Source organism: Ahaetulla prasina, chromosome 12, assembly GCF_028640845.1.
Source record: "Ahaetulla prasina isolate Xishuangbanna chromosome 12, ASM2864084v1, whole genome shotgun sequence".
Lineage (NCBI taxonomy): Eukaryota > Metazoa > Chordata > Lepidosauria > Squamata > Colubridae > Ahaetulla > Ahaetulla prasina.
This window is the reverse complement of record NC_080550.1, coordinates 26,972,061-26,996,930: the sequence shown is the minus strand read 5'-3', so window position 1 is coordinate 26,996,930 and position 24,870 is coordinate 26,972,061. Positions and strand designations below refer to the sequence as shown.

The following is a 24,870-nucleotide window of genomic DNA, read 5'->3' as shown; positions in this document are numbered from 1 at the left end:
GATCCATGCCTATTTACTGAAGAAACTAACACCATGGGCTAATCAATAGAGTAAACTCAACACCTAGCAGCACAGATGCTGCTAACAGCTGGCTTTCACCCAGAAAGGACACAGGACAGTACTGATTATGAAGGGCCCCCACAAGGAAACCAACCATCCAACTACTGTGTTTCCCTGAAAATAAAACCGGGTCTTATATTAATTTTTGCTCCAAAAGATGCATTAGGGCTTATTTTCCTTCTTAGATCTTATTTTGGGGAAAATATGGTACTTAATGCATCTGTCTGATGATCTTAACAGGTTTATTTTGGGGGTAGGGCTTACATTATGAGCATCCCGAAAAATCATGATAAGGCTTGTTTTCCAGTTGGATCTTATTTTTGGGAAAAAAGGGTTTTGTTTTTTTTAATTTACATTTATATCCCACCCTTCTCCGAAGACTCAGGGCGGCTTACAGTGTGTAAGGGTACCAGTCAATAACCTTTCTCTCCACAATATGGAAAGTCTTTTTAGATTTTCAGGCTGCAGTTAAAAAAGACAAGAAGCAGTATTACAACATCTGTAGAGACATTGAAGATAGAAACAAACATAGAAAAACTTAGCCCCTCAAATACTAGAAGACATATCACCCTTAGTCCTTTTCTTTGCTAGATTAGACATACTCAGTTCCTGCAGCTGTTCATCATATGCTTTACCTTCTAGTCCCTTAATCATCTTTGTTGTTCTTCTCAGCTCTCTTTTTGGAGTTCTTAAAACATAATGAAAGCAGTTTTTTGTAGCCTCTAGTAACCTAAGATGAAGTCCATCTGGCCCTATGACCTAAATTTCTTTAAATTGATTACATTCTTGCCTCACCTTTTTTCTCCAATGTCATAATAACGGTCAGCTAGGACTCCAATTTCCTCTGATTCAAAATAGGAATTAAGTAGCTCTGCCTTCTTGCCATCACCACATTCTGGAGCTACATCCATGGAAATGACCTTGAACTGATCTTCCCCTCCTTACATTTCCTACAGATTTCCCTTTTACTCTTATGATTCATTCTGTTAGCATAGTCTTATCTTGAACTCTACATATTTTCTCTGTTCCTATCAATTGGCATAGTATATAATTGCCAATAGTATATATAGTATACCGACCCGTACGCTCGCACAGAGAGGGTCTCCTCAGGGTGCCGTCCGCCAAACAGTGTTGGCTGGCGGCCCCCAGGAGTAGGGCCTTCTCTGTGGGGGCAGTGACGCTCTGGAATGAACTTCCCCCCGGCCTGCGTCAAGTGCCTGATCTTCGGACCTTCCGTCGTGAGCTCAAAACATATTTATTCATTAAAGCGGGACTGGCATAATTAGTGATGTATTTTAATTGGGTTTTTTAATATTTTTAACTTTTTAACTTAAATTTTAATAATCAGCCTTTAAAATTTGCTCTTTTTAAATGTTGTTTTAAATTGTATATATCTTTGTTTTTATTCTGGCTGTACACCGCCCTGAGTCCTTTGGGAGAAGGGCGGTATAAAAATTTAATAAAATAAATAAATAAATAAATAAATAGTATATCTGAGCTGCAGAAAACGAGTAGTTTTCATTAAAACATATGAAAAAAGTTGCTTCTTTTCACATTCTTTTTATATTTCAATGATTCTGCATTTGGTCAATCAGTTATGGCCTTGAAACCTGCAAATATCTTTATAAGCAGATTCTGTTCTTGATTAATTCAATAATATAATTACTGTATTTTTCGGTGTATAAGACACATTTCCCCCCCCCCTCCCACAAAGTGGGTGGAAATGACTATGCATCTTATACAGCAAATGTTGCCGAAGCCCCGCCACCTGCCAGCCCCCACCCTTTGGCCTCTGCCTCCCAGCAATTTACCTCCTTGCAGCAAACAGCAAATAGTCTGGTCATCTTCAGCACAGCCTGATTTAGCACAAACAGCTGATTGGCGGTTGGATCGGCCATCTGGAATACCGCCTATCAACTGTTCCAGCTGCAGGGATTGCCACCGCCCGTCTCTGCCCATCGCTGCTGCCACCTATTGCCACCTCCGTGAGCCCAATTTTCAGCCTCTACGCATCCCATTTTTGGCCTGTTCAAGGCGGAGGGGATAGGTGGCGGCAGCAGCAATCCCCACCGCCTGGAACGGGCTGAAAACGGAGCACGCGGAGGCGGCGATGGGCAACAGCAGCGATGGATGGCGGCAGCGATGGGTGGTGGCGATCCCCACAGCCTGGAACAGCTGATAAGTGGTTTTCCTGGAGGCCGATCCAGCCGCCAATCAGTTGCTTGTGCTGAAGCTGACCAGACTGTTTGCTGTTTGCTGTAAGGAGGTAAATTGCTGGAGGCAGAGGCAGATTTTTCCCCCCCTTCTTTTCCACCCCAAAAGCTAGGTGGAGCGTCTTATAGTCCGAAAAATATGGTAGATAGAAATCCTTCTCTCTGCTCTTCCTCTTGGTCTCTAGGATTTCTATCATTGGGAGAATTTCAACTGAAGAGATCAGAGCTCCACTTGGAATCTCATAGCCTGGTTCTTGTTTTCAGATATGGAAAGTTGGATTTAATGTCAGAAATAAAAATTAAAGCAAACAGCCTCTCTTTAAACGATCCCCAAATCTCTCCAACAGGATGGTTTCATGCATTGTCTCTTTCTCTCCACTCAGTACCACTTTCCAACATTCTCTTGTACTGCTTCTGGATGCCACTGGCATTTCCTTTTGATCCTGTCCATGTGCACATCGAATAATTGGAGCTGGAACGGGGGCCTGGCAATGCCTGGAAGCAGTAAATTTGTGGGAAACTGGTAAAGTTTGGCTTGGGTCATCATCACTTGAACAACAGTACTATAAGTAGGAATGCTAGATATCAGCAGTGCAAAATAGATTGAGTTGGAGTGGGCAATATTTATCTTGCTTGGTTTTTTGCTTAACCCCTCCCCCTTGTGTATATTGACAGCACACTATGATACAATTAATTAAAGAAGCTGGCTACCATAATGGAATGACCCCAAGAGATGACTCTCCTGTGACAGAAGTCCTGAATCAAGTTTGCCCTTCTACATGGCGGGGAGCCTGTAAAACGGCAGTACAATTGTTGTTTGGACAAGCTGGGCTGGTAAGTAGCGGTGGATTGACAACTGTATGAAGGTGGCCAGAGTTAAGGGATGGCAGGAGTGGAAGGCAGGTCATTTAGCCCTGAAAGATTAATGTTAAATTACAGCATTTAGGCCTGCAGCAAAATGCAGTAATTTATTCAGGGTTTCAGCCAGTTTATTTTCTTCACTTTGCTCCTCTCAACCTCCTTGTTTCTCCGCTTTGTCACTCTTGAGATGATCAGCTTATAGTTTTCTGGTGATTTCTCCCCTTCAGTTTTTTCTTCGATCTTTGCAAGTGTTGCCGATAGACACCCCATGTCTATGTAGCTAATTCAGTTTGAACTAAGTTTGCTTTCGGCAAGTCCTGAGTCCCTAGGGAGATAGGGCGGTATAAAAGTACGAATAAATAAATAAATAAATAAATAAATAAATATCACAATATCATTAACCAGCACGTTCTTTCTGATCATTGTATTGGGGAGGACGTATAAGGCTAGAGCAAAATGGGTCTGAGCAGAAGTTTATACATATTTCCCTGCATGGAAGACTACTTTCATCTCCTTTGCCAGGTTTTTCCTTGAGTTGTGAGAAAAAGAGATGTTCAAGTGGGCAGCTTATTTTTGAATTTGACATGAGAAAATATTTATATTCCTGAACAGAATATTTTTTCATCCTAATTTCAGGCAGCTGCTTTCTTCCTCTGCCCACAGGGGAAAAATTAGAGGTGGGTACATAGTTAGTCCTCGACTTACAACCGTTCGTTTAGTGACGTTCAAAGTTACAGCGGCACTGAAAAAAGGGACGTGACCAGTTTGCACACTTAACGACTGATGCAGCATCCCCAGGGTCACGTGGTCAAAATCTGGGGTCTTGGCAACTGACATGTATTTATTTAGGGTCATTGAATGGATCTTGAACGCCAGTGTCCTTTAAGGTCCATTGTTTCTGGTGAGTTGAACAGAAATCCCTTTAGGTGCTTGGCAGAGCCAGAGAAGCAGTTTCAGGAAGTCCACTGCATTGCTTCTAGTTGACTGCGCTGGTGAAGATCCTGTTTTGGGTGGTGGTGGAGGAGGAAACATCTGTCCGGCAAGAACAATGGCTGCTGGAAGTCATTTCCCAGGCCGGGGGTGGGGAAGGTTAATTGACTGGGATTGAGTCAAGTTCAGCTGAATAGGTTGGTTGTATGCTTGTTTTTTCTGAAGCAGATAGTGGATATTGGACCACTAGAATCTGTTGTCTCAGAGTGCAGACAGTTTGAGGCATTTGAGGGATGAGAACAAAGCCTTCATGCAAGGGGCCGGAGGGTGGTCAGGATTGTCTAGCAGGATTGAAATGGATCCCTTGAATTCAAATGTTTACACCTTTCCAAAAAAGCATGAAAAAGGAGGATTAAATTATCAGCTGATGAAAAATGCTTAGTGAAACACTGGCCTCTTTAAATACATCCTGAACTTTCTTAGCTATTACATTTCAGGATTATCATTTCAGTACCTCCTCACAGCTGTAAATACCATTCATATAGATCTCTTTCTTTGATGTTTATATGCACTTGATCAGTGTTTAGCTCCCCAGGGGCCATGCTGGCTGCAACAAAATGATTTGAAGAGGGACATTCTAGTACTTTGAAAGTGGCAGTTGCTTATTTATTTTTCTTTGCAATTAGGTGGTTGTAGACACAGCACAGAATGAAAACAAAGAAGCTTATGCACCACAAATCAGCTTGGAAGGCTCCAGAATTGTGGTTCAAGTCCCATCAACTTGGTAATTAGTATTTGCTACTTAAGGAAACCAGAACAGCCTTGTGTGTGCGCTTCAGTGTGTGGAAAAAGTTAAGAAATTTTATTAAAAACCTCAGTGTGGTTTACTGCATCATCAAAACTATCCTAATACAGTAATTTGAAGGAAGTAAATAGTTTGTCACACAGTTAATAATTACAGTGGTAATAAGTTTTGAATGATCTCTGGAAGCTTCACTTCACACTGAGAGCCTTCCTAACCTTTGTCAGAGGATTGTCCTGTGTAATGATCAGAACATTAGTAATCTGATCATTAATTAGTAATGCTAGTTAATGTAATTAGTAATTACATTAGTAATCTGGAAATATCTGATTCTCCATCTGCATTAGGTGCCTGAAAGAAGATCCTGCCACAATGTCTCTCCTGCAGAGAAGTCTGGATCCAGAGAAAATGTTAGGACTGGTAGATGTACTTTATACTGCCGTGTTTGATCTAAATCGCTGGAAAGAAGGAAGGTTGGTAGGCCTGACTGTGCCTGCAGTTGGTACAGAATTAGCATTGCATAACACTCCTTATTCAGGTGAAAAGGACTAGGAGACGCTTCATCTAGTTGCTAAAGCCACTTACACTATGAATCAGAATTTCTGGGCAGCAGCATTTGTCACGGTAGGAAAACCATGATGGGTTGGTTTTTTTCATACACATCTTAGCTTCCCATTTCAAGGACATCTTAGATTTATATGCCTCTGAGAAATTTGCTTTAACGTGTTGCTTTAAAATGGAGGTAGGAGTGGGTGGGAGTGGAAATCCACAGAGAAATCCAGAGACAAGAGGATGTGATCACTCCATAGCAAGGGGCTGATCCCCCAAAAGCCAGATCAGAACACCACTACCCTGAGAGGAAGACTAGATCTAATGTATGATCTCTCCTGTGGGTTGGCTCTGCATAAATTGTCGCGTGTCCATGGTGTCCATGAACTCCTGAACCAGCCTTGGTACCAGGTTCAAAGAAGGCAGCTTGAAGTTCCCCAGGACCATAAGCCTTAGGAACTCCACTGCCCACCTATCCATAGAGTTGCGGATCTCAGACAGTTGCTGCTATACTGCAAGGAGAGAGATAAGCAAACAGAAATCCTAACTGACCAACCTCACCTAGTGAGTCTCCCATCCAGCTATGTCTGGGACAGCACACCGTCAGTCTTCCTGCCTGCCCTGGAGTCTTGGCTAATGCCACATCCAAAATCCAGGGGTGCACATGACAGAGAGGAGGCAGAGACACATCTGGTTCCCATATTAGAACCAGGTAGGCCATTGGTTTGTATTTTGTTCGTTCCTGAATTGGATGTTTATCTAGTTTTTTAAGCCATTTTTAAAATCTGAACTAGAAGGTCATTTTTGTTTCCCCAGGGAACAAGCGTTGCCCTACATCCAGATCCAACTACAACGTGAGAGCTCTGACTTCGGAAGTCACACCGACTTACCATCTGGAAATGGCAGTAAAGCAACGGGGGGGTTGCAGAAGACTTTCTCAAAGTTGACATCACGATTTACCAAAAAAACTTCTTGTACAAGTTCAAACAACAGTGGAAATTATTCCATTCCTAATATACCTTCTAAAACCCATTTTATAGCTAACAACTCAGAGGACAAAGCAAAACTACCAAGTAATGCGGATGCACGACTGCAAAGTATTTTGAACCTTGGCAACTTTCCGAGGGTTCTTGAGCCTGCCCAGCTGATGCAGAGCTCAAACCATCATGGGGTCAACGGCCTCCTCGAAAGGCCAGAGGGAGGCCTCGTAGAAGATGGTAAGGATGCCAAGGGCATGAATTTACCAACTGACCAGGAAATGCAGGAGGTCATTGATTTCCTTTCGGGTTTCAACACGGGCAAGTCCCAACAGACTTCTCCACTGATGAGAAGGAGAACCTCGGTTGCCTCTTCTTCTGCTGCAGCAGAACAGAAAGCAGCTGCTGTGCAGCTGCCATCACTACAGTCGTCATCTCACACCCCACTGCACCATCTTCAGCCCGGGCTGCCCCAGCAGCCCCATCCCCAGAAACCCCAGCAGCAGCAGCAACAGCAGCAGCAGCAACAGCAACAGCACTATCAGCCCTTGCGCCAGCCCATTGGGTCGCAGCAGCGCCAGCCCAGTAAGTGGCCGGGGGGTTCCAGCCAGCCCCCAGGCCAGACGGTTGGGCCAGGACTGTCCTCGCTGCCTCAGTGGAGCAGCCACGCCTTTTCCGATCTGAGCTCTGACCTGTATAGCCTGGGCCTTGTGAACAGCTACATGGATAACATGATGTCAGAGATGCTGGGGCAGAAACCTCAAGGGCCTAGAAACAATACATGGCCAAACCGTGACCAAAGTGATGGGATCTTTGGGGTGCTGGGAGAATTTCTACCTTTTGACCCTGCAGGTGAGCTCAACTAACCAGTAGGTTATTTCACAGTGTATTGAATGTCTCCAGATGTTTTTGAGTACCAGGTTGTTATCCTGAGCTAGCATTCTCCTATCTGATCTGCTGTCGGGGCAGCAACCTGAGTTTAATTTCCTCTCTTCCTTTGATCTGAATTGCTTTACTTCGTTACTGTTTTTCAGCATGGTGAGCTAATTTGTGCTTATGCTTTTGATAACGTAGCTGCTATTGTAAGCTTTTTACGATGATGGCTTTGTTTGTATTCCTTTTTTGGTCAGCAAAGAAAGTTTTCCTTCAGGGGTCCGTGGGCATCAGGCCATCACCGCTTCCACTATGCTGGTGATCGCCTGGGTTTTGCTGCTTTGCTCATGGCTTGCATTACACAAAGACAACTTGCCAGGAAAGCACTTTTCTGTGAATATTCAGCATTCAACAGACATTCTGGACTACTGATTGGTTTCCTATGCATGCCCATGGATGTAGGCGCACACCGAGGGGTGGCTTGCTAAGCATAAAGAATTAAATAAACCGGATAATTGGGGAAGAAATAGCTGACTGATAGAGATTCCTTTTCTTCTGCCCAGTTGGCTCAGATCCAGAGTTTGCCCGCTATGTGGCTGGGGTCAGCCAGGCCATGCAACAGAAAAGGCAGGCGCAACACTTCCGTCGCCCCAGCAATGCACGTAGCAACTGGTCTCATCCTGATGACCTCCACAGGACCTGGCCCTTCCCGGAGTATTTCACAGATGGGTAAGGAGCCCTTTGTACACTGTATTGTGCAAAATATTATCGAAATTAAGAAAATTTAGTTTTAATTGATTGTTGTGAGCCTGTTTTGTTGATCCAATACATTTTATTTTTTAGATTAAATGTTCATGCTGCACTTCTCTTTGGTTCAAAATGGTACATATAGATAAGCAACACCTCTATTTTTCCTTTTAATAGCTCAGTATACTCAGCTAAGAATAATTCCAAACATAGGCACTTAAGCTACAAGATAAATTCTGTGTTTTACCTTGAAGTCTAATGAATTTGAAATTGTCCCTCGAGATTTTGCCCCATCAAGTTTGACTCTGACTAGAGAGTGCAAGAACCCTGTTTCCCGCAGCTCCCTGGTTAGTCCCTTTCAACCCCGCCTTGCTGTTTCTTTGTAGGGAGATGACCAGCAGCTGGTCAGGGACTCAGGGGGACTCTGCCAGCTCCAGTGACGAGACCTCCTCAGCCAATGGAGACAGTTTGTTTTCCATGTTCTCAGGGCCTGACATTGTGGCTGCTGTCAAGCAAAGAAGGTACGTCAAAGAAGGAATGTTTCCTTTGCAGAAGAGCTGGCTGTCTTAACCTTAGTTTTTTCCCTTGCCCTAGCAGGAATCACAGGTGCAGCTGTTTTGACATTCAGATCTCTCTCCTTTCTTACTGCCCCTGAATTGATTCCCGTGTGGTGCTACCTCAACTTACTATATAGATTTACATTGTAAATGAGGGACTGAGAGGCAGAATTCAGATAGTTTGATGACGCACACATGGACCAATTGTGATGCCCCTGCAGAGTCAGGATAATTGCTGTAAAGTAATTATGAAAGGAGTCTGTGAGGGAATGTCTCACCTGTCCAGGTAACAAAAGAATGGAGCTGGTATGAATTGGGAATGGCTCCAGTCTTGTGTCAGAGCCAGTAAATGTGTTGCTGGATGCCTGGATGCCTCCCAAGGGTAACCCAAAGGCCTGGGTGGCAGGTTGAATCTTTGCTTAGATACCCAGCAGGTTAATTAAACATACTTGAACTAGATGAATTCTTGGCTGGGTCCAGCGAGATTGCTCCTAGCTTAGAGATGATAGGGGGAGCAATTACAGCTTCCCAGTTATTCCAGATGAATACTGGGATACTAATTGATGGAATGGTGAAGTAGAATTCTCAGAGCACTGTGTGTGGCTAGGTGGGTTGGTATCTCCACTGAATGGAATCAGTTAATGCGGGGATCTCTTCGTCTGGCATATTTGGGGGTGCCATGCCTTCTTCAGTGTGACTGAATACAGGATTGGTAGATTAAACAGATTTTTTTTTCATCAAACTATCGTGACATTTTCCCCTCATTGAAATGAATACGTAAATCATTTGCCGCTTGTAAATCGCTTCGAAGAGAGATGGGTGGCAAACAAATTTACTAAATCCATCAACATTTTTATTTTTTGATTTTTCAGAAAACACAGCAGTGGGGAACAAGACACAAGCACACTTCCTTCACCACCACTCCTTTCCACCGTGGACGATCATAACCAGGCAAGTCTTGGACTGAATATGGCGCCTCTTCAAGAGGCTGCGAGCAGAAGGCATGCATTGAGCTTCTAAAGCAGCCACTTGAAACAAATGGAGACTCGGATTAAGCCGCTTTCTTAAATTTCCTAGATTAAAGGCTGATGACTCCCCATTCTCTTTGGGTGAATGGAATTTATTTCAGGTTGCTTACTTTTATTTTATAAACAAAATGTATTATGAGGTTGCTTATAAGGTTGTTTCTTTAGGGAATTGTAGTGATTACTCCTCTTAGTTTTTCCACAGCCAGATTTGGGGTTTGGCAGGAAAACCATTTGGGTGAGGAGCTTTGATTGGCTGGTACCGCTAGAAAACCTTCATCACAGCACCAGGACAGCTTGTGTGCATTTTCTCCCATAGCCAGAGAAGGGCAAAAAGAGGGAGCCTTAATTCAGGAAGGGGAGAATGCTCAGTTGGAGGGCAGGAACTAAGGCGAGGGTTGGGCATGAGCAGATGTCTCTTTTGAAAAACCTTCCCAGAAACCGCCCGTTCCATGCGGACCCTTACAAGGCAGCCCAGGGGCACTTTTACAAAAGACAAGAGTTCTGTGCTCCCTCCAAGAAAAAGTGAGATGGCAGGGCTCATATATAAAGGTCTTCAAAGACAGCATTGGGTTATCTGGGGCAAAGGTTGCTGAGGGACAGCTTTATTTTAGTATTTCATACTTTTTTTCCCCGGAACTGTATAGAAATGATTGAATGAGCCATTAAGCAGTTAATTGTATGAACAATAACTTGAAAGGCTCTGTTAAGAATTGATTTAAGATCCTGTTAAAGCCAAAAGACTGGGGTGGGGGGGGCGGGTTGGTGGAGGGTGTGAAGTCTGTGTGTTTGTCACTTTTCCCTGGCTTGGGGGCAGAGTGTGAAGCTCAGATGTCCTCCTTGCTCTTGCAGGACAACAAAACGAAAACTTGGCCCCCGAAGGCGCCTTGGCAGCACACGCAGTCGGGTCAAACTATGTCTTTCTATCAGCTAAGCAGCCCTGCCAGCCACTGGAACGACCCCATGCAGATGCTGCCGTCTCCCGTTTGGTCAGCCGCCAATGACTGCCCTCCGCCCACAGGAATGGCCTCCCCGTTTGCCTACACCCAGCAGCCTCCGCAGTCGCCACCATTGCCCCTGGCTCAGCACAAGCAGGGGCACAAGGGCTTTAAACCTTTTCCGGGCAAGCACGAGCGTCGGCCATCCTATCTGCCACAGTACTGATGCCCCGTTTCCTCCTGGCCGGAGAAGCAGCAGCCGAGGACCAAAGTCTTTGGTATGATCCGGGCTTGCTTGGCTTCTGTCTGCTGGGTGGGAGGTTGCGGGGGGGGGTGACAGCTTTGATAGTGAAGTCTGTCGTTCCTTGCAGCCCTTGGCACACGGTGTCTACACAACAGCCTAAACTGTGACCCTTTCAAAGCATATGAAAGATGCCCCGGTAACAAATGGTGACACTCTTACCACAGAAAACACTGTATTTTATAGCTATTTTTTCATATAGATTTATAGTTACCATTTCTTGCTAAAACAGATTTGAGTATTTTTAAGCCAATCTAGCAGTTTTGCTCAACGCTCATTTTCTTCAGATTTCTAATTGACAAAATTATAAAGTCTTCGCTCTGACTTTCACAGGCTGTGATAGCTTTTTTAATGCAGTAGTTGTTAATATGCTGCAAACTCTTTGAAACAGGAGTGGGGCAAACAACAACTGCAGACCTAATTCTTTCCAGTTATTTAGTTTGTGCAAAACAGCTGGAACCGCTCAAAGTCTGTGAAAAGCGATCTGGCCAAGCAGTGAGCACCATCCACCTCCATGAAGTCCTTTTGGTGGGTTTATGACACTACATTTGATACTCTGACATTTGGCCAAAGGCATTATCCATACAGTGCTCCTTAAATATATGAAAGAATAGTTACGACTACTTGCAAATAGAAGTCTTATTTCAATGCTAGACTTAGTGTGTAAAAACATGAGCTGGCTCAGAAGAGAGAGAACTTAAAACACTATTTTTTGTAGTGCTAAGAATTAAAATAAAGTACTTACAGTCAATATGTGCCATTAAATAAATGAACCTGTGGAATTAGAAATATCTTCCAACCAAAGTGGATCTGGGGAATGACTGGTGCTTCAAATGGGAAAAAGGTAAATATGTATAGTGATCCCATTGTATATTAATTGAAGTGAGAGAAGTCTTTATAAAACCTATTTAAATTTTCATATTTCATCTTTGAAAGAGTAATTATAAACCACAATATTTTCTGGTATAAAGGTTTTTGACAGTATTAATATTATTTTTATATTTTCTTAATTCATATCATTCTAATACATTGACAAGTAAAATGGGTTATTAGTTATAAATACATAGTTTTTGATGAAGATAAAAGCACATTTAAGTTCCCATTTTCTACAAACTTACATGTGTATATTAAAGATACCAAATTTATATATATATATATATGAATATACACACACATATACATATATATGTGTGTGTGTGTATGCATGTGTGTATGTATGTGTGTGTGTATATATATATATATATATATATATATATATATATATATATATATATATATATATATATATATATATATATATAGAAAGACACTAAATGTTGGGGTGGATAGCATAAAAGCCCTTCCACCCTCTGCTTGTGCGCCGTTTGGCGGGCCTCAAATGTTACTCTTTGTGCTGGTTAAGGATGCCAATGTTGCCTGTATTTATGATATTGTCATCTTGTTTCCTGAAATCCCATCCTTACCATGTTTACAGAACTGTTTGCTGTGCATAACTTTACAGTCATGTGCTTTGCACAATCAGTGTGGCTTCTGTCTGTACATTGTTAATGTTCTGTACTTTCTGCTAAAATGTTGGTGAATTTAAAAGTGATTTTGAGTCTCCTCAAGTATACAATTGAAAACTTGTATTGGACCTAAAATTGATTGCAGTTGTATGCCACAAGGCTTTCAAGGACAGATATATGTTGTGTTGAAATTTCCTATAGAGCATTTAAGCTGCTGTTGCAGTTGAGTGACAAATGCAAACATTGGCAATTTTCTAAAATTGAAGTTAAATAGTGGAAATGCAGGTGAATCATTTTTTGTCTGGTAGGTGCTGCATCGTCCACTGCTTCCAGTTATTCTGAACACCTATAATTTTCCCAAGTATTGGCAAGCAAGGTTTTACACAGCCAAGTGCAAGGGGCATGGTGCTTAGTCAGATTATCTTTTAATGCAGTACTTATGTGAATAACTAATGCTTTGGAACTGGAACTGTACCTTTTGTTTTTAATGTTGAAGCACCTGTAAGTAAAAACTACCCTATTTGCTTTATTAAAGATATACCTTTAATAATAGATTATATCGTGTTAAAATAAGATATATCCAAAAGATAACGAGTACCATTATGTTGACAGTTATTCTCCTGCTGTGGCTGGAGAGAATCCTTAGCTGGGTTCCTCCTCATTCCAGCAGACAAGAACGATTTTGGGGTGCCCAAGGTGGGAATAAAAGACTTCTTTCTACTGGAAGTTGGGAGGCAGCCCCTACTGCATGGATTCTACATACAATTGATTCGACCTTCCCGAGGTGGGAGGAGGGGTCTGCCTGCTCCATTATCCACTGCAAGAGCTTCCCACTAATCTGCCTCCAGCCTTTCCATTTTCCTTAAATATTTTGGTTTTATGGATTGTGGTGCCCTCTAAAAAGCTGGTAGATCCTGTAACCATCTTGAGTATTTCAGGAGAGATCTCAGATGGATGGCGTCATAATTTGGAGCAGGGGTCACCAATCTTTCGGGGACCACTTCATCTCAGGGACCAAAATTCATAATTTTAAATCCCATGGACCACTAATACTATTTTTTTTAAAGATAAAAATTATTTAGTGCAATATAAAAAATGCAGATAATTTTTTTGCAGACCACCAAAATTTTCTCGCGGATCACCAGTTGGTGACCACTGATTTGGAGAGCTTGCCTTCAAGCAGCTACCTATCCAGGAGGCTCAGTCAGCCCATCTGCCAGGCAGGATTCTCTCCTCACATCTCAGAGTCTTCCTTGGAGAGCCCAGTGCAGACTCCTTAGGAGTAATGGTGTCATCCTTGATCCCTTGCCCTGTAAAAGAAGGGTGCCCCCCACATGGACCAAAGGGGAAAATGTGTTTTTTTAAGAAAAGGAGCATTGAAAACCCAGAGAACAGGTGCTCCTATGGCTGACACTCTCACTGGGGGGAGGGTCTGGTTTTCTGCTTCTAGATAGGTAGTAGGGGAGGGAGACCTGTCAAAGGGTTTCCAGGTATACCCTATTCATGGAAATAGCATATTCATAATATTCTCATTGCTGACCAGAATTTTTTATAAAATTCTCATTTCTGAAGGAACCCAATCCTAGCCATCCACTAAGCCATTATTGAATCTGGTGACTGAAGCCTTCCCAGTAGAAAGCAGCCCATTCCATGCCCTTTGGTGGAGAGCAAACTACCAATCAAAGCAGCAGCGGTCTAGATCCCAAATAACAAAGACTTCTCAAGATCTTTTTTTTCCTGTTTGCCTAAATGACCTACTGTACCTACAGTACCATAGATACCTGAGTGCTTTGCAGTTTTCCATAGTCATATTATAGAATTCAAGTCCCTGTATCACAATTGATTTATAACTGTGCCCTGGTGATAATAGAAAGAAAAATACTTCCGGAGGCTCCAAATCATTGGTCATATCCTTGCCACCAAGGCCATAGAGGCAGTTCCAGTGGCAAGAGTCTCAATTTGTTACAAGGTTTTTTTCCACAGTACCTCAAAAGAAGGTGGATTGGAGTGATTGAGATTTCATAAAAATAACTCAGTATCAGAGTCATCTATATTTCTTATGGACATACAAAATCCCTTTCAGATTACCTTCAGCCTAGAAACTATTAAGCTTCTTGTGCAAATGTACATACATTCTTTTGCCTATTCCACTGGAAGTTCTTGAGATATGAATATCAGGGCTGCCTCTCCCCATGTACCCTCCTCCTTTTGGGGCAGCATTGACATCCAGAATGTATACAGAGACATCAATCTACCCAATTCTAGGGGACCTCATTAAAAAGCCATGCTTCCTACTTTAAAAAAGACAATCATAACATCCAGAATCCAATGCTTCTCATCTAGTCTTGGCATAATTCAGAAGAAATATCTGCATCTAACAACGTGCAAGCAACTGGAAACCATTTTAGGCAGTTACCTGGTTCTCCCAGATAACAGAGAACTATAGGAGAATTATAGGAGTGATCAGGTTAGAATTGCATGTCAATTAAACTGACTAATCCTGGTTTATGCCCAGGGCCTCATCATGCATGGATTGAGTTCACTCATACCCTGCTTGAGCAGGGGGTTGGGCTCGAAGACCTCCAAGGTCCCTTTCAATATAACAATCTTACAATGAGTTCTGTTTTCCTTCCAGAAAGCAATAATGGTGGGAAAACAATCTGATTCCACTGAGCCTCACACATGGAAGAGTCCTTTGAATAATGGATATTTAAGGCTGTAAATGATGGATATTTAAGGCTGTAGACAGGAAATCCCATCTTGGAGATCCTTAACCATGGCTTCAAGCATACCATAAAATCTTAGTGGGCTGGAAAACCAAATCTGTAGAAATCTGTTGAGTTACTTTGAAATCATTTACTACCTTGACAAGTTCTGCTGATTTCGGGAGAAATGGAAAAATGAACACATGTGATATGTGAAGGCAGAACCTAATCTGTCGCAAGAGAAGCTCCAAGAACTTGGGAAGAGGTGTCAGTTTCTGTTCTTCTAGATAGAACACATCTAGGGCTCCTTCAGTTTCAAAGGCAGATTTGGTTTTACTGGTCTGATGTGGATCTGGAAGAATGTAGAACAGGGATGTCAAACTCGCGGTGTCACGTGATGTATCACTTTTTTCTCCTTTGCTAAACCAGGGGTGGGCATGGCCAGCGCGTGACATATCCGGCCCGTGGGCCATGAGTTTGACAGCCCTGATTTAGAAGAATGTAGATTCTCCTACTGAGCAGGGGCTGGATAGATTTCCAAGGTCGTTTCCAGCTCCTATCCTATCCACAAGTTTTTCAAGAGATCACACGGTTCAGTATCCTTCAGTAGATCTTTTTCCACTATAAGCTATAACTGTTGCCTGAATAACAGTATCTTCATGGTGGTAGCCATAGATTCTCTGAACATCAGATGTTCCCTGGGGGTCTTCTGTGCCTCTAGCCTCAATTCACTCTGCTAACCCAGATGCTGATTTGATACACCTGAAGACCACAACTGATTATGATGCAACTGTTCACAACCCCTCTCTCTCCCACTGAACGCCCTCAGCCAGTGATCCCAGCTGCACTCTCTGGGCTCCATTGCTCGGTCCTGAAAGGGCTGCTCTGCCCACGTGCACGTGTTTGAATCTATCTTAGTAGCAAGTTAACTTCCTCCTGCAAGGTGAGCTTCCTAGGCTGGTTGGATGGGCCTTCATGGACCCATTCAGGACTCCCCAGTCACATTCAAGGCAACTCCACTTTCTATGGCATACAAGACCTACAGCAGCTGTGCTTCCGTTGACATTTAGAGAAGCAGTGACACAAATGGGATGCCCTTTAAAGCCCATCTTCATTTTCTTTCCAGTGTGCCAGTGCTGCCCCCAAGTTATTGTCCGTGACCGTTCCCAAGTGAGTTCTATACCTGTGTGGTGCTTGGGCCTTGTCTGCAGGTGTCCCACCAAAAGCAACACAAGCCCAGGCCTTTTCCATTAGTGCTTCTCTGAGCAGGAAGATACTCCTTCTACATAAATATCGTAGTTCTTCGAGTCTGAAGAAGACATGCAGTTCATCTGTGGATATGGAGGTGGCTCTGCAGTCCCGGTGAAACTCCAGGGTCTAGCACAGTGGGGCTCTGGAAGTCCATTGTTTTAGCAATAACTGTAGGTGTTACTCTGTGATGCCATTCACAATTTTCTGTTAGCGAAGGCTTCACAGCACAGGGCTTTCCACGACTTCTGTTAGCAAGCTGCAGTTTCTAACTCTCATTGCTTAATGTAGAGGTATCTCCTTCCGTAGAAAAGTCCTGCACCCAGCCTGTTCAGCAAATAGCCCCCACCCACTCCTTTGCAACCCCTCCAAAGTTCTACCCAAAACTTCATTCCAATCACAGGAGGAAAATAAAACACTGGGCATAGCAATGAGTTGAGGGTACCTGCTCTCTTCTTGCAAAGATGATTGATTTTGCTGACCAGGGAAATATATGTACACTATGCTCCACCTACTATCTTTATAAAAGAGAGCGCTGAGCTTGATTTGGAGGTGGAGAGGAGTATCTGTCTGTATCTGTATGGGAAACAAGCAAGTATGTGGAAGCTACAAAAATCATTGCTGAAAAATGCAACTCTCCTTGAAAATTAGCTTGAACCATACTTGTTTGCCTCTTTGTCTTCTCTTCATTTACCATTCCCTTGCTTTCTTTCGATCCATGCAGTTTTCTTCTTTCTGTTCTCTTCCCACTGGAGCTATCATTTTCCCCTGCAGCATCTCCATCCTATTCCCCCCCCCCTTTCTGGCTGTTTCTGCTAGAAAGAGTTAAGTGTTGTGTGCATATTTGTTTTTTGTGTGAGAAAGAATGGGTAGTACATGCAGATGGGAATATGCTAATTCAATAAAGGGAGTGCCTTATTTTACAGGTAGTACACTTTGATCAATAGGCTTGGATTCAGTTCATAAAAACAATCACTTTTTTTCCTCTTTGCTCTGCCCATTGTTAGGCTGTGAATTCTGCCACGTATATTCACTTACCACATGTACATATAAGCCATTTATTGGAGCATATGAATATGCAGCATACGTTTCATCTGAATATACTAAGATGTGTTTTAAAAAGCTGTCAGATTACCAAAAACAGCATGTCACAACTATTGTAAAATGGATGTTTAGGCACTGCAGTGCTATAATGTGAACTTTCAGATTTGATTGACTTTTCTTATCACCCTGGTAACTTAAATTCAAGAAGTTGCTCTAAATAAGTTTATTTAATTGAAATCCTTAATAAATGATTTTGGAATTTTTGATACATTTATAATAATTTTACAATGATTTAGCAAGTTCTAATACATTTGTGGATTCCAAACTATAACTAGAGGGCAACGTCACTTGCATTTAGGTTCTAATTCAACATTAGCCACAGGAGAGACCGAAAGGAGAACTAAGGACTCCTAGAACTAAGGAGAAATTTCCTAACAATGAGAAGAATTAACCAGTGGAATGACTGGCCTTCAGAGGTTGTGGGTGCTGGCAGGTTTTAAGAAGATATTGGACAACCATTTGTCTGAAAATGGTCTAGGGTCCCTTGCTTGAACAGAGGCTTGGACTAGAAGACCCCCGAAGTCTCTTCCAACTCTGTTAATCTAAAAGATATTTAAGAATAAATTTTTAAAGGGTTTTTATTCTTCTAAATTTTTGGGAATTTTGAAAATTATTTTTAGATGAACTTCAAAAATGTTTAATTTTTTTTAATAAAATTTTACATAAATTTATTTTTTAATAAACCACTAGTTTAAGAGATGGTGCCAAAGAGAACTTTGAATTCCTAGACCAGTCTGCATTACCTACATGAAGGGCTTCTGGCAAGGGAAGGGCTGCATCTCAAAAGAACTGGGGAAAATGTATTTGGAAGACGACTGGCTCAGCTTATCCAAAGGGCTTTAAAGTAAACTTGAGGGGGGAGGGTGACCAGTCTCTAGGAATTTTAGTGCCTAATCCCAAATTTAAACCCCAAGACAACCAACCAAATGAGGTAGAGAATGATGAGGAAGGTGATATAGAGCAAGAGATGTAGGAACCATACCCAGAGTGAGCCATAAAGGATTCATGCTTATACATGAACACTCAAGGTTTGGGGAACAAACAGGGTGAATTTAAAAGTACTAATATATACCTGATGGGATGAAACTCACGACTGGAATGTACTGCTGGAATATATAAAGTGTTCAAAAGAAACAGACATAACAAAAGAGGAGGTGGAATTGCATTACATGTAAAAAATCATTACAACTTTACAGAAATGTATAAAACCAATGTAATGAAAAATTATTTAGTTTTATTAGGAGGGAACATTTCGAGACTGCTAATGGATCCAAGAACAAAAAAGCCACTTAGAAAGCACATTACCCTGTTGGTTGCATCAATCTGTTTCACTTGAAAGCTCATATACATTAGATTGCCAAATACATCAGCACTTAAGATAATTCCAGTTTTTTTTAAAATAAATTATAGTTTACAATCAAAGCTTAGCATTCTTAGCATAAGACAAAATGAAAAAATATGAAAAAACTTCTGCCTGTAAAAACTCTGACCCCCCCAAGATTTCCCGTAGTGAAATTGTAACTGACTTCAAGAGCATTTTCGTTTTGCATATGGAGAGAAATCAAACAATATTGACTGATCATGCAAAGGCATGTCCTCTTTTACAGGAAGCTCAGTTCTGAGATTCTTCAGGTGCAGCTGGCCGTCTCTTCCTCAGCAGATTCATTCTCTGTAAATACAGATGTGCTGGGAATCGTATCACTCTATGACCGTCTTGTCTACGTTTGGGGAAGGAGATGCATCAGCAATAGTAGCCAAATAAATAAGATTTCTGTGCAGTGTATGCTGGTGCCTGTAGGAAGAAAAGAAAGCAGCAATTGAATTTTCAGAGCTGCTGTTCTAGTTTCTCAACAGCTGCCAAAGACTTTTGGGGTCTTCTCACTAAAGCAAGCTCCATCCTGTATTCATAGGATTGCAATTGATGCCTTACGCTAAGCTGCTTATTTATACATCTAATCACCTACTTTGATTTCCCAATTCCAGGACAATGTAGGGTTAATTACTAACCTCCACCTGAAATAGTTATTTGTTAACTGTATGTTGTCCAATTAAATTCGTTTGATTAGTCCCATCCAGCTAAACTGAATGGGACAAGTTGCCACAGGGAAGTTACTGTGGGGCAACTCACCACAGGCCAATTTAACAATTCAATTTAATTTTTTAACAGAAACCTGGTCTTTGAGTTTATCAACACTTTCATGCAAACGATATTTCCGCTGGCAGAAGCACACTTCAGGGGCGGCAGCAAGTAATCTAGAGTATGTGATATGGATGCCACTCTTCACCCGAAGGGTTAGGGTGATCAACCTGCCACCAATGGATCCAGGCATGAAAAACGAGTGGGATTTAATCATGCATCCTTCTGCCAGAATAAAAATCCTTACTGCAGACATTCTGAGGCTCTTCCTTTATTCTGATACTCCACAATGCAGCGGATCAGCTGATCGTTTTCTTCCAGCAGCTGAAAGTCACAAGAGGCACTGTTAACATACAAAGGCAGCTCCTTCTGTAGAAAGTCTGTACCCACCCACCCTCCTAGGGAATGAAATATTTGGGGGGGGATATTAAAAAGGCAGGTTAGAACAGGGGTCTCCAACCTTGGTCCCTTTAAGACTTGTGGACTTCAACTCCCAGAGTCCCTCAGCCAGCAAAGCTGGCTGAGGAACTCTGGGAGTTGAAGTCCACAAGTCTTAAAGGGACCAAGGTTGGAGACCCCTGGGATAGAATATTTCCCCTAAAGAAGAAATGGGGTGGGTGGCTGGATCTTAAGGGAGGAAACAACCAGCCCGTCTCCCTGCCCCAAGCAGAAACTGAGGCGGCTTTTAGAAATGTAGGTCTGGCGATCCATTCAGAGGGCCTGGCTCGGGCAGAGACTCCAGGTAAGCCGCCCAGTTAGGGAAGGGAAAGGTTGCCGAGAGTAGCTCCTACAAGGCCCCATTGGAATCCAGAAGGGGGTAGAAACCCAGCCACTCTCGGCCCCATTTTGCCCGCTGGGGCTGGGCGGCTTCCGCTCATCCATAAACGGCCCTTTCCTCCGTTTCATTCCCGGCTTTTCCTTCCAACGCTTCATCGAGGCTTCCTAAGCGGCCAGGCCGGGCCGGAGACGCCCCTCGGGGCTCCCTCCAGCCCGGGACCCTCGAATCCACCCCGCAGGCCGCGCGGCCTGGGCTGAAGCCGGACTCGCCATCGGCACATTCGCCCCTTCTCCGCCGAGCGCCCGGGCAGCGGTGCCACCCCCGAACCTCCGCCCCAGGAGGCGGGAGACGGTCGCAGGAAGGAAGCGCGGCCCACCCGGAGCCGTTTCCTCCCACGCGGGCTCCCTGCCCCGAGGAGGCCCCTTTCGCCCTCAGCCGCCGCTCACCCGCCGCAGCGTCTCTTGGTTCACCTCAGCTTTGCCGCGCAGGCGCTCGGGGACGAAGACCACCGACATGGCGCGGCCGGAAAGCCAGCTTTCACCGCCGCAAGGCCTGCCGGGAGTCCCCGCTACGCCACCATTGGCTGCTCTCTGCGGCTCCCGCGCGGGAGGCCCCGCCCCCTCGGGCGCCAGAGACGAGCGATCAGGTAGAGCAGCTCACCCTGATTGCCTTGCTAGCTTCCGAGTACATTTTTTTCCTAGGAGCGTTTGGGTGCCTTTAGGGGAGACGGGACAGCGGGCTCCGGTATTTGAGGGGCTGCCACAAAGAAGCTGGGAGGCTGCCTATTTCCCAGCACAAGGAGCAACGGGTGGAAACTAAGCAAGGAGAGGAGAGGAGAGGAGAGGAGAGGAGAGGAGAGGAGAGGAGAGGAGAGGAGAGGAGAGGAGAGGAGAGTAGAGTAGAGTAGAATAGAATAGAATAGAATAGAATAGAATAGAATAGAATAGAATTTTTATTGGCCAAGTGTGATTGGACACACAAGGAATTTGTCTTGGTGCATAGGCTCTCAGTGTACATAAAAGAAAAGATACCTTCATCAAGGTACAACATTACAACACAAATGATGGTCATAGGGTACAATTTAACACTTAATTGATACAACACTTAATGATAAGCATAGGGTACAAATAAGCAATCAGGAAACAATCAATATCAACATCAATCATAAGGATTACCAGCAACAAAGTTACAGTCATAGTCATAAGTGGAAAGAGATTGGTGATGGGAACGATGAGAAGATTAATAGTAGTGCAGATTTAGTAAAAAGCAACCTAGAACTAAGGAGAACTACTAACTAACTACTAACTAGAGCATACAAAACATTTGCCAGACCTATTCTTGAATACAGCTCATCCGTCTGGAACCCATACCTCATCTCTGACATAAATACAATAGAACGAGTCCAGAAATATTTCACTAGAAGAGTTCTTCACTCCTCCGAAAACAACAAAATACCTTATACCAACAGACTTGAAATCCTGGGATTAGAAAACTTACAACTCCGTCGACTCCGACATGACCTGTGTTTAACACACAAAATCATCTATAGCAATATCCTTCCTATAAAAGACTACTTCAGCTTCAATCGCAATATTACAAGAGCAAAAAATAGATTCAAGCTAAATGTCAACCGCTTCAAACTTGATTGCAGAAAATATGACTTCTGCAACAGAGTTGTTAACGCTTGGAACTCACTACCTGACTCCATAGTCTCTACTCAAAATCCCAAAATCTTCAACCAAAAACTGTCTACTATTGACCTCACCCCATTCCTAAGAGGACTGTAAGGGGCGTGCATAAGAGCACAATAGTGCCTACCGTTCCTGTCCTATTGTTCTCTTCATTATATCAAATTAATATTATCGATGCATATTTTTTACTTATATATTTTCTTCAATACATGTTGTTTTATCTATGACAATTGTTTGTGTATACTGTTGTGACAAAATAAAATAAAATTTAAAAAAAAAAGAACTTTCCTAACCATAAGAAAAGAGCAGAGCAGAGCAGAGCTGGAATGGACCTTGGAGGTCTTCTAGTCCAGCCCTCTGCTCAAGCAGGAGAACCTATATCATTTTAGACAAAGTGACTGGTAGAGCAATCAACCAGTGGAATGCCTTGCCTACAGAAAATGTTTGCGCTGCGTCACAAAGGTCCCTTCCAACTTTTTATTTTATCTAAGACCTTCCCTTGGGGCTTGATCTCAAACTTCAGGTTTTTCCAGGCTGCGGTGGTGCAGTGGTTAGAATTTTTTTTTAATTTACATTTATATCCCGCCCTTCTCCGAAGACTCAGGGCGGCTTACAGTGTGTAAGGCAATAGTCTCATTCTATTTGTATATTTACAAAGTCAACTTATTGCCCCCCCAACAATCTGGGTCCTCATTTTACCTACCTTATAAAGGATGGAAGGCTGAGTCAACCTTGGACCTGGTGGGACTAGAACCTGCAGTAATTGCAGGCAGCTGTGTTTTAATAACAGGCTTCTTACAGCCTGAGCCACACCGCGGCCCTAATGCAGTACTGCAGGCTACTTCTGCTGACTGCCTGCAATTTGGCAGTTCGAATCTCACCAGGTCAAGGCTGGCTCAGCCTTCCATCCTTCCGAAGTGGGTAAAATGAGGGCCCAGATTGTTGTGGGCAATAAGGTGACGCTGTAAACTTCTTAGAGCTTACAGCCCTATAAAGCGGTATATAATTCTAAGTGCCATTGCTGTTCCTCATCCGAAAGGCCTCCAGTGGCCCCATCTAGGAAGCTTCTTCAGCTCTGACTGGATGGTGGGGAATGGAAAGATTTAGCAAATACCAGTAAATAAAGCAACACAGAAAACCATATAATTGCAGCTTTTTACTTCATTTCTATTAACCTTGCTTGCTGCAGATGAAAATGTACATGCAAATGGAAATCACATGGCCTTAGAATGCTGGGATGGTCTTAAATGCAAGATTGGTTGCAAAGTTTTAAGGGGCTTAATATTACATTTAAAATTCTTGAGACCAAAGGTCATCTAAATTTGACAAAAATTTTAAGCTACGTTAACTTTGAACAGCCTCCGAAACAGTTAAAGAGATTACAAATCTCCACCTAGTTTACTGCCGCAAATCAGTTAAATTGTTGGGCTTTATTTACGCATTTATCACAAAGTGATTCTGGGTAGCATGCAATAAAATAAAAAATTAAAACATATAAAACCAACAGCTTTCAGAATCATTGCCTCAGTAAGATGGGAAGATGGGTAGAAGTTCAATAAATAACATTTGGGCCACTGGAGCGTTTGCTGGAGATGGAGCCATCAGAAAAGGTTCCTGTGGATGCCAGCCTTCCTCTCAGTATTAGGAAATACCCTCCAGGACTTCGTCAACTTCCGGACCTCCGAACCTTTCGTCGCGAGCTTAAAACACACTTATTCATCTGCGCGGGACTGGATTAGATTTTAAAGTTATGGGTTTTAAGGGGTTTTTATTATTTATACTATTTTAAATTTGGGCAATAGAATAAGTTTTTTAATTGTTGTTTTTAATCTGTATTTATATGTATTTTAACTGCCTGTGAACCGCCCTGAGTCCTTAGGGAGATAGGGCGGTATATAAATTTGAAAAATAAATAAATAAATAAATAAATAAATAAATAAATAAATAAATAGGGAACCAGAGGCAGCTCCTCCGGAGGGGCCCCTGGCTGGAGAAGGCAGCTCCAGAGGGGCAGCCTAGCTGTCCAGCTGCTTCCCACAGGATTTATTGGGCACCTTCCGTTAAAATGGGCCCAGAAGGGTTAGTGGGGGCATCACCCCCACTTTCATCCCCTGCAACCAATTTTGGTCACCAGACTACAAAAAGGATGTTGAGGCTTTGGAAAAAATGCAGAGAAGAGCAGCTAAGATGATCAAAGGCCTGGAGGCTAAAACATAGGAAGAAAGGCTGCAGGATTTGGGTTTGGCTAGTCTAGACAAAAGAAGAATTAGGGGTGACATGATAGCAGAATTCCAATATTTGAGGGACTGCCACAAAGGGGGGGGGTGTCAGCTTATTTTCCAAAGCACCAGAAGGCAGGAGAAGCAGCAATGGATGGAAACTTATCAAGGAGAGAAGCAACCTGGAATTAAGGAGAGACTTCCTAACAGGGTGGACAATTAACCAGCGGAACGGCTTGCCACCAGAAGTTGTGGCTGCTCCATCGCTGGAAGTTTTTAAGAAGAGTCTAGACCAGGGCTCTCCAACCTTGGCAACTTTAAGCCTGGTGGACTTCAACTCCCATAATACCCCAACCAGTTTTGCTTTGCTGGAGAATTCTGGGAGTTGAAGTCCATCAGGCTTAAAGTGGCCAAGGTTGGAGAGCCCTGGTCTAGAAGGCCTCCAAGGTCGGGAAACGACTGCTCTGTCAGGCCCCGCCCACTGGAGGCGTTTCCTTCTACGGCCCCGCCTCTTTCGCGCAAAGCCATCTCCTCCGCAGAAGCGCGACGCTGCGCCTCGCCGACTCTACTTTTCTTAAGTCTGCCCTTTCTCGCGCTCTCCAATCTCGTAGCGATTGGTCGACGTCTCCCGGCAAAGGCGGCCCTCGCCT

General features: G+C 43.2%; 2 protein-coding genes across 6 annotated transcripts in view; one reads left to right on the top strand and one right to left on the bottom strand.

The window, feature by feature from the left end:
• GARRE1 (granule associated Rac and RHOG effector 1) overlaps positions 1 to 19,773 on the top strand; it is a 72,242-nt gene extending 52,469 nt beyond the window's left edge. For 4 of the 5 annotated variants that reach the window (XM_058154784.1, XM_058154780.1, XM_058154781.1 and 1 more), the window contains 8 exons: positions 2,949 to 3,107; positions 4,751 to 4,848; positions 5,214 to 5,339; positions 6,232 to 7,244; positions 7,829 to 7,994; positions 8,399 to 8,533; positions 9,442 to 9,520; positions 10,447 to 12,892. In XM_058154784.1, the coding sequence (XP_058010767.1) occupies positions 2,949 to 3,107; positions 4,751 to 4,848; positions 5,214 to 5,339; positions 6,232 to 7,244; positions 7,829 to 7,994; positions 8,399 to 8,533; positions 9,442 to 9,520; positions 10,447 to 10,758 (2,088 nt within the window). In that variant the 3' untranslated portion in view covers positions 10,759 to 12,892. Of the gene's footprint in view, positions 1 to 2,948; positions 3,108 to 4,750; positions 4,849 to 5,213; positions 5,340 to 6,231; positions 7,245 to 7,828; positions 7,995 to 8,398; positions 8,534 to 9,441; positions 9,521 to 10,446; positions 12,893 to 19,562 lie in introns of those variants that run through there. The other variant, XR_009151893.1, reaches the window with a different exon arrangement.
• SS18L2 (SS18 like 2) lies at positions 18,610 to 20,911 on the bottom strand. The gene is made up of 3 exons (XM_058154785.1): positions 20,757 to 20,911; positions 19,780 to 19,856; positions 18,610 to 19,187 (listed from the first exon to the last, which is right to left on the bottom strand). The coding sequence occupies exons 1-3, from the start codon at positions 20,823 to 20,825 to the stop codon at positions 19,094 to 19,096; spliced, it is 240 nt and encodes a 79-aa protein (XP_058010768.1). The 5' UTR covers positions 20,826 to 20,911; the 3' UTR covers positions 18,610 to 19,093.
• Between the last annotated feature and the right edge of the window lie 3,959 nt (positions 20,912 to 24,870).

Coding starts and splice junctions, on each gene's coding strand:
- SS18L2 (XM_058154785.1), bottom strand. CDS start 20,825: ATGTCGGTGGTCTTCGTCCCCGAGCGCCTGCGCGGCAAAGCTGAGGTG. Junction 19,857..20,756: donor ACCAAGAGACGCTGCGGCGG/GTGAGCGGCGGC, acceptor TGTGACTTTCAG/CTGCTGGAAGAAAACGATCA. Junction 19,188..19,779: donor AGAGCCTCAGAATGTCTGCA/GTAAGGATTTTT, acceptor TTCTTCCTACAG/GCACCAGCATACACTGCACA.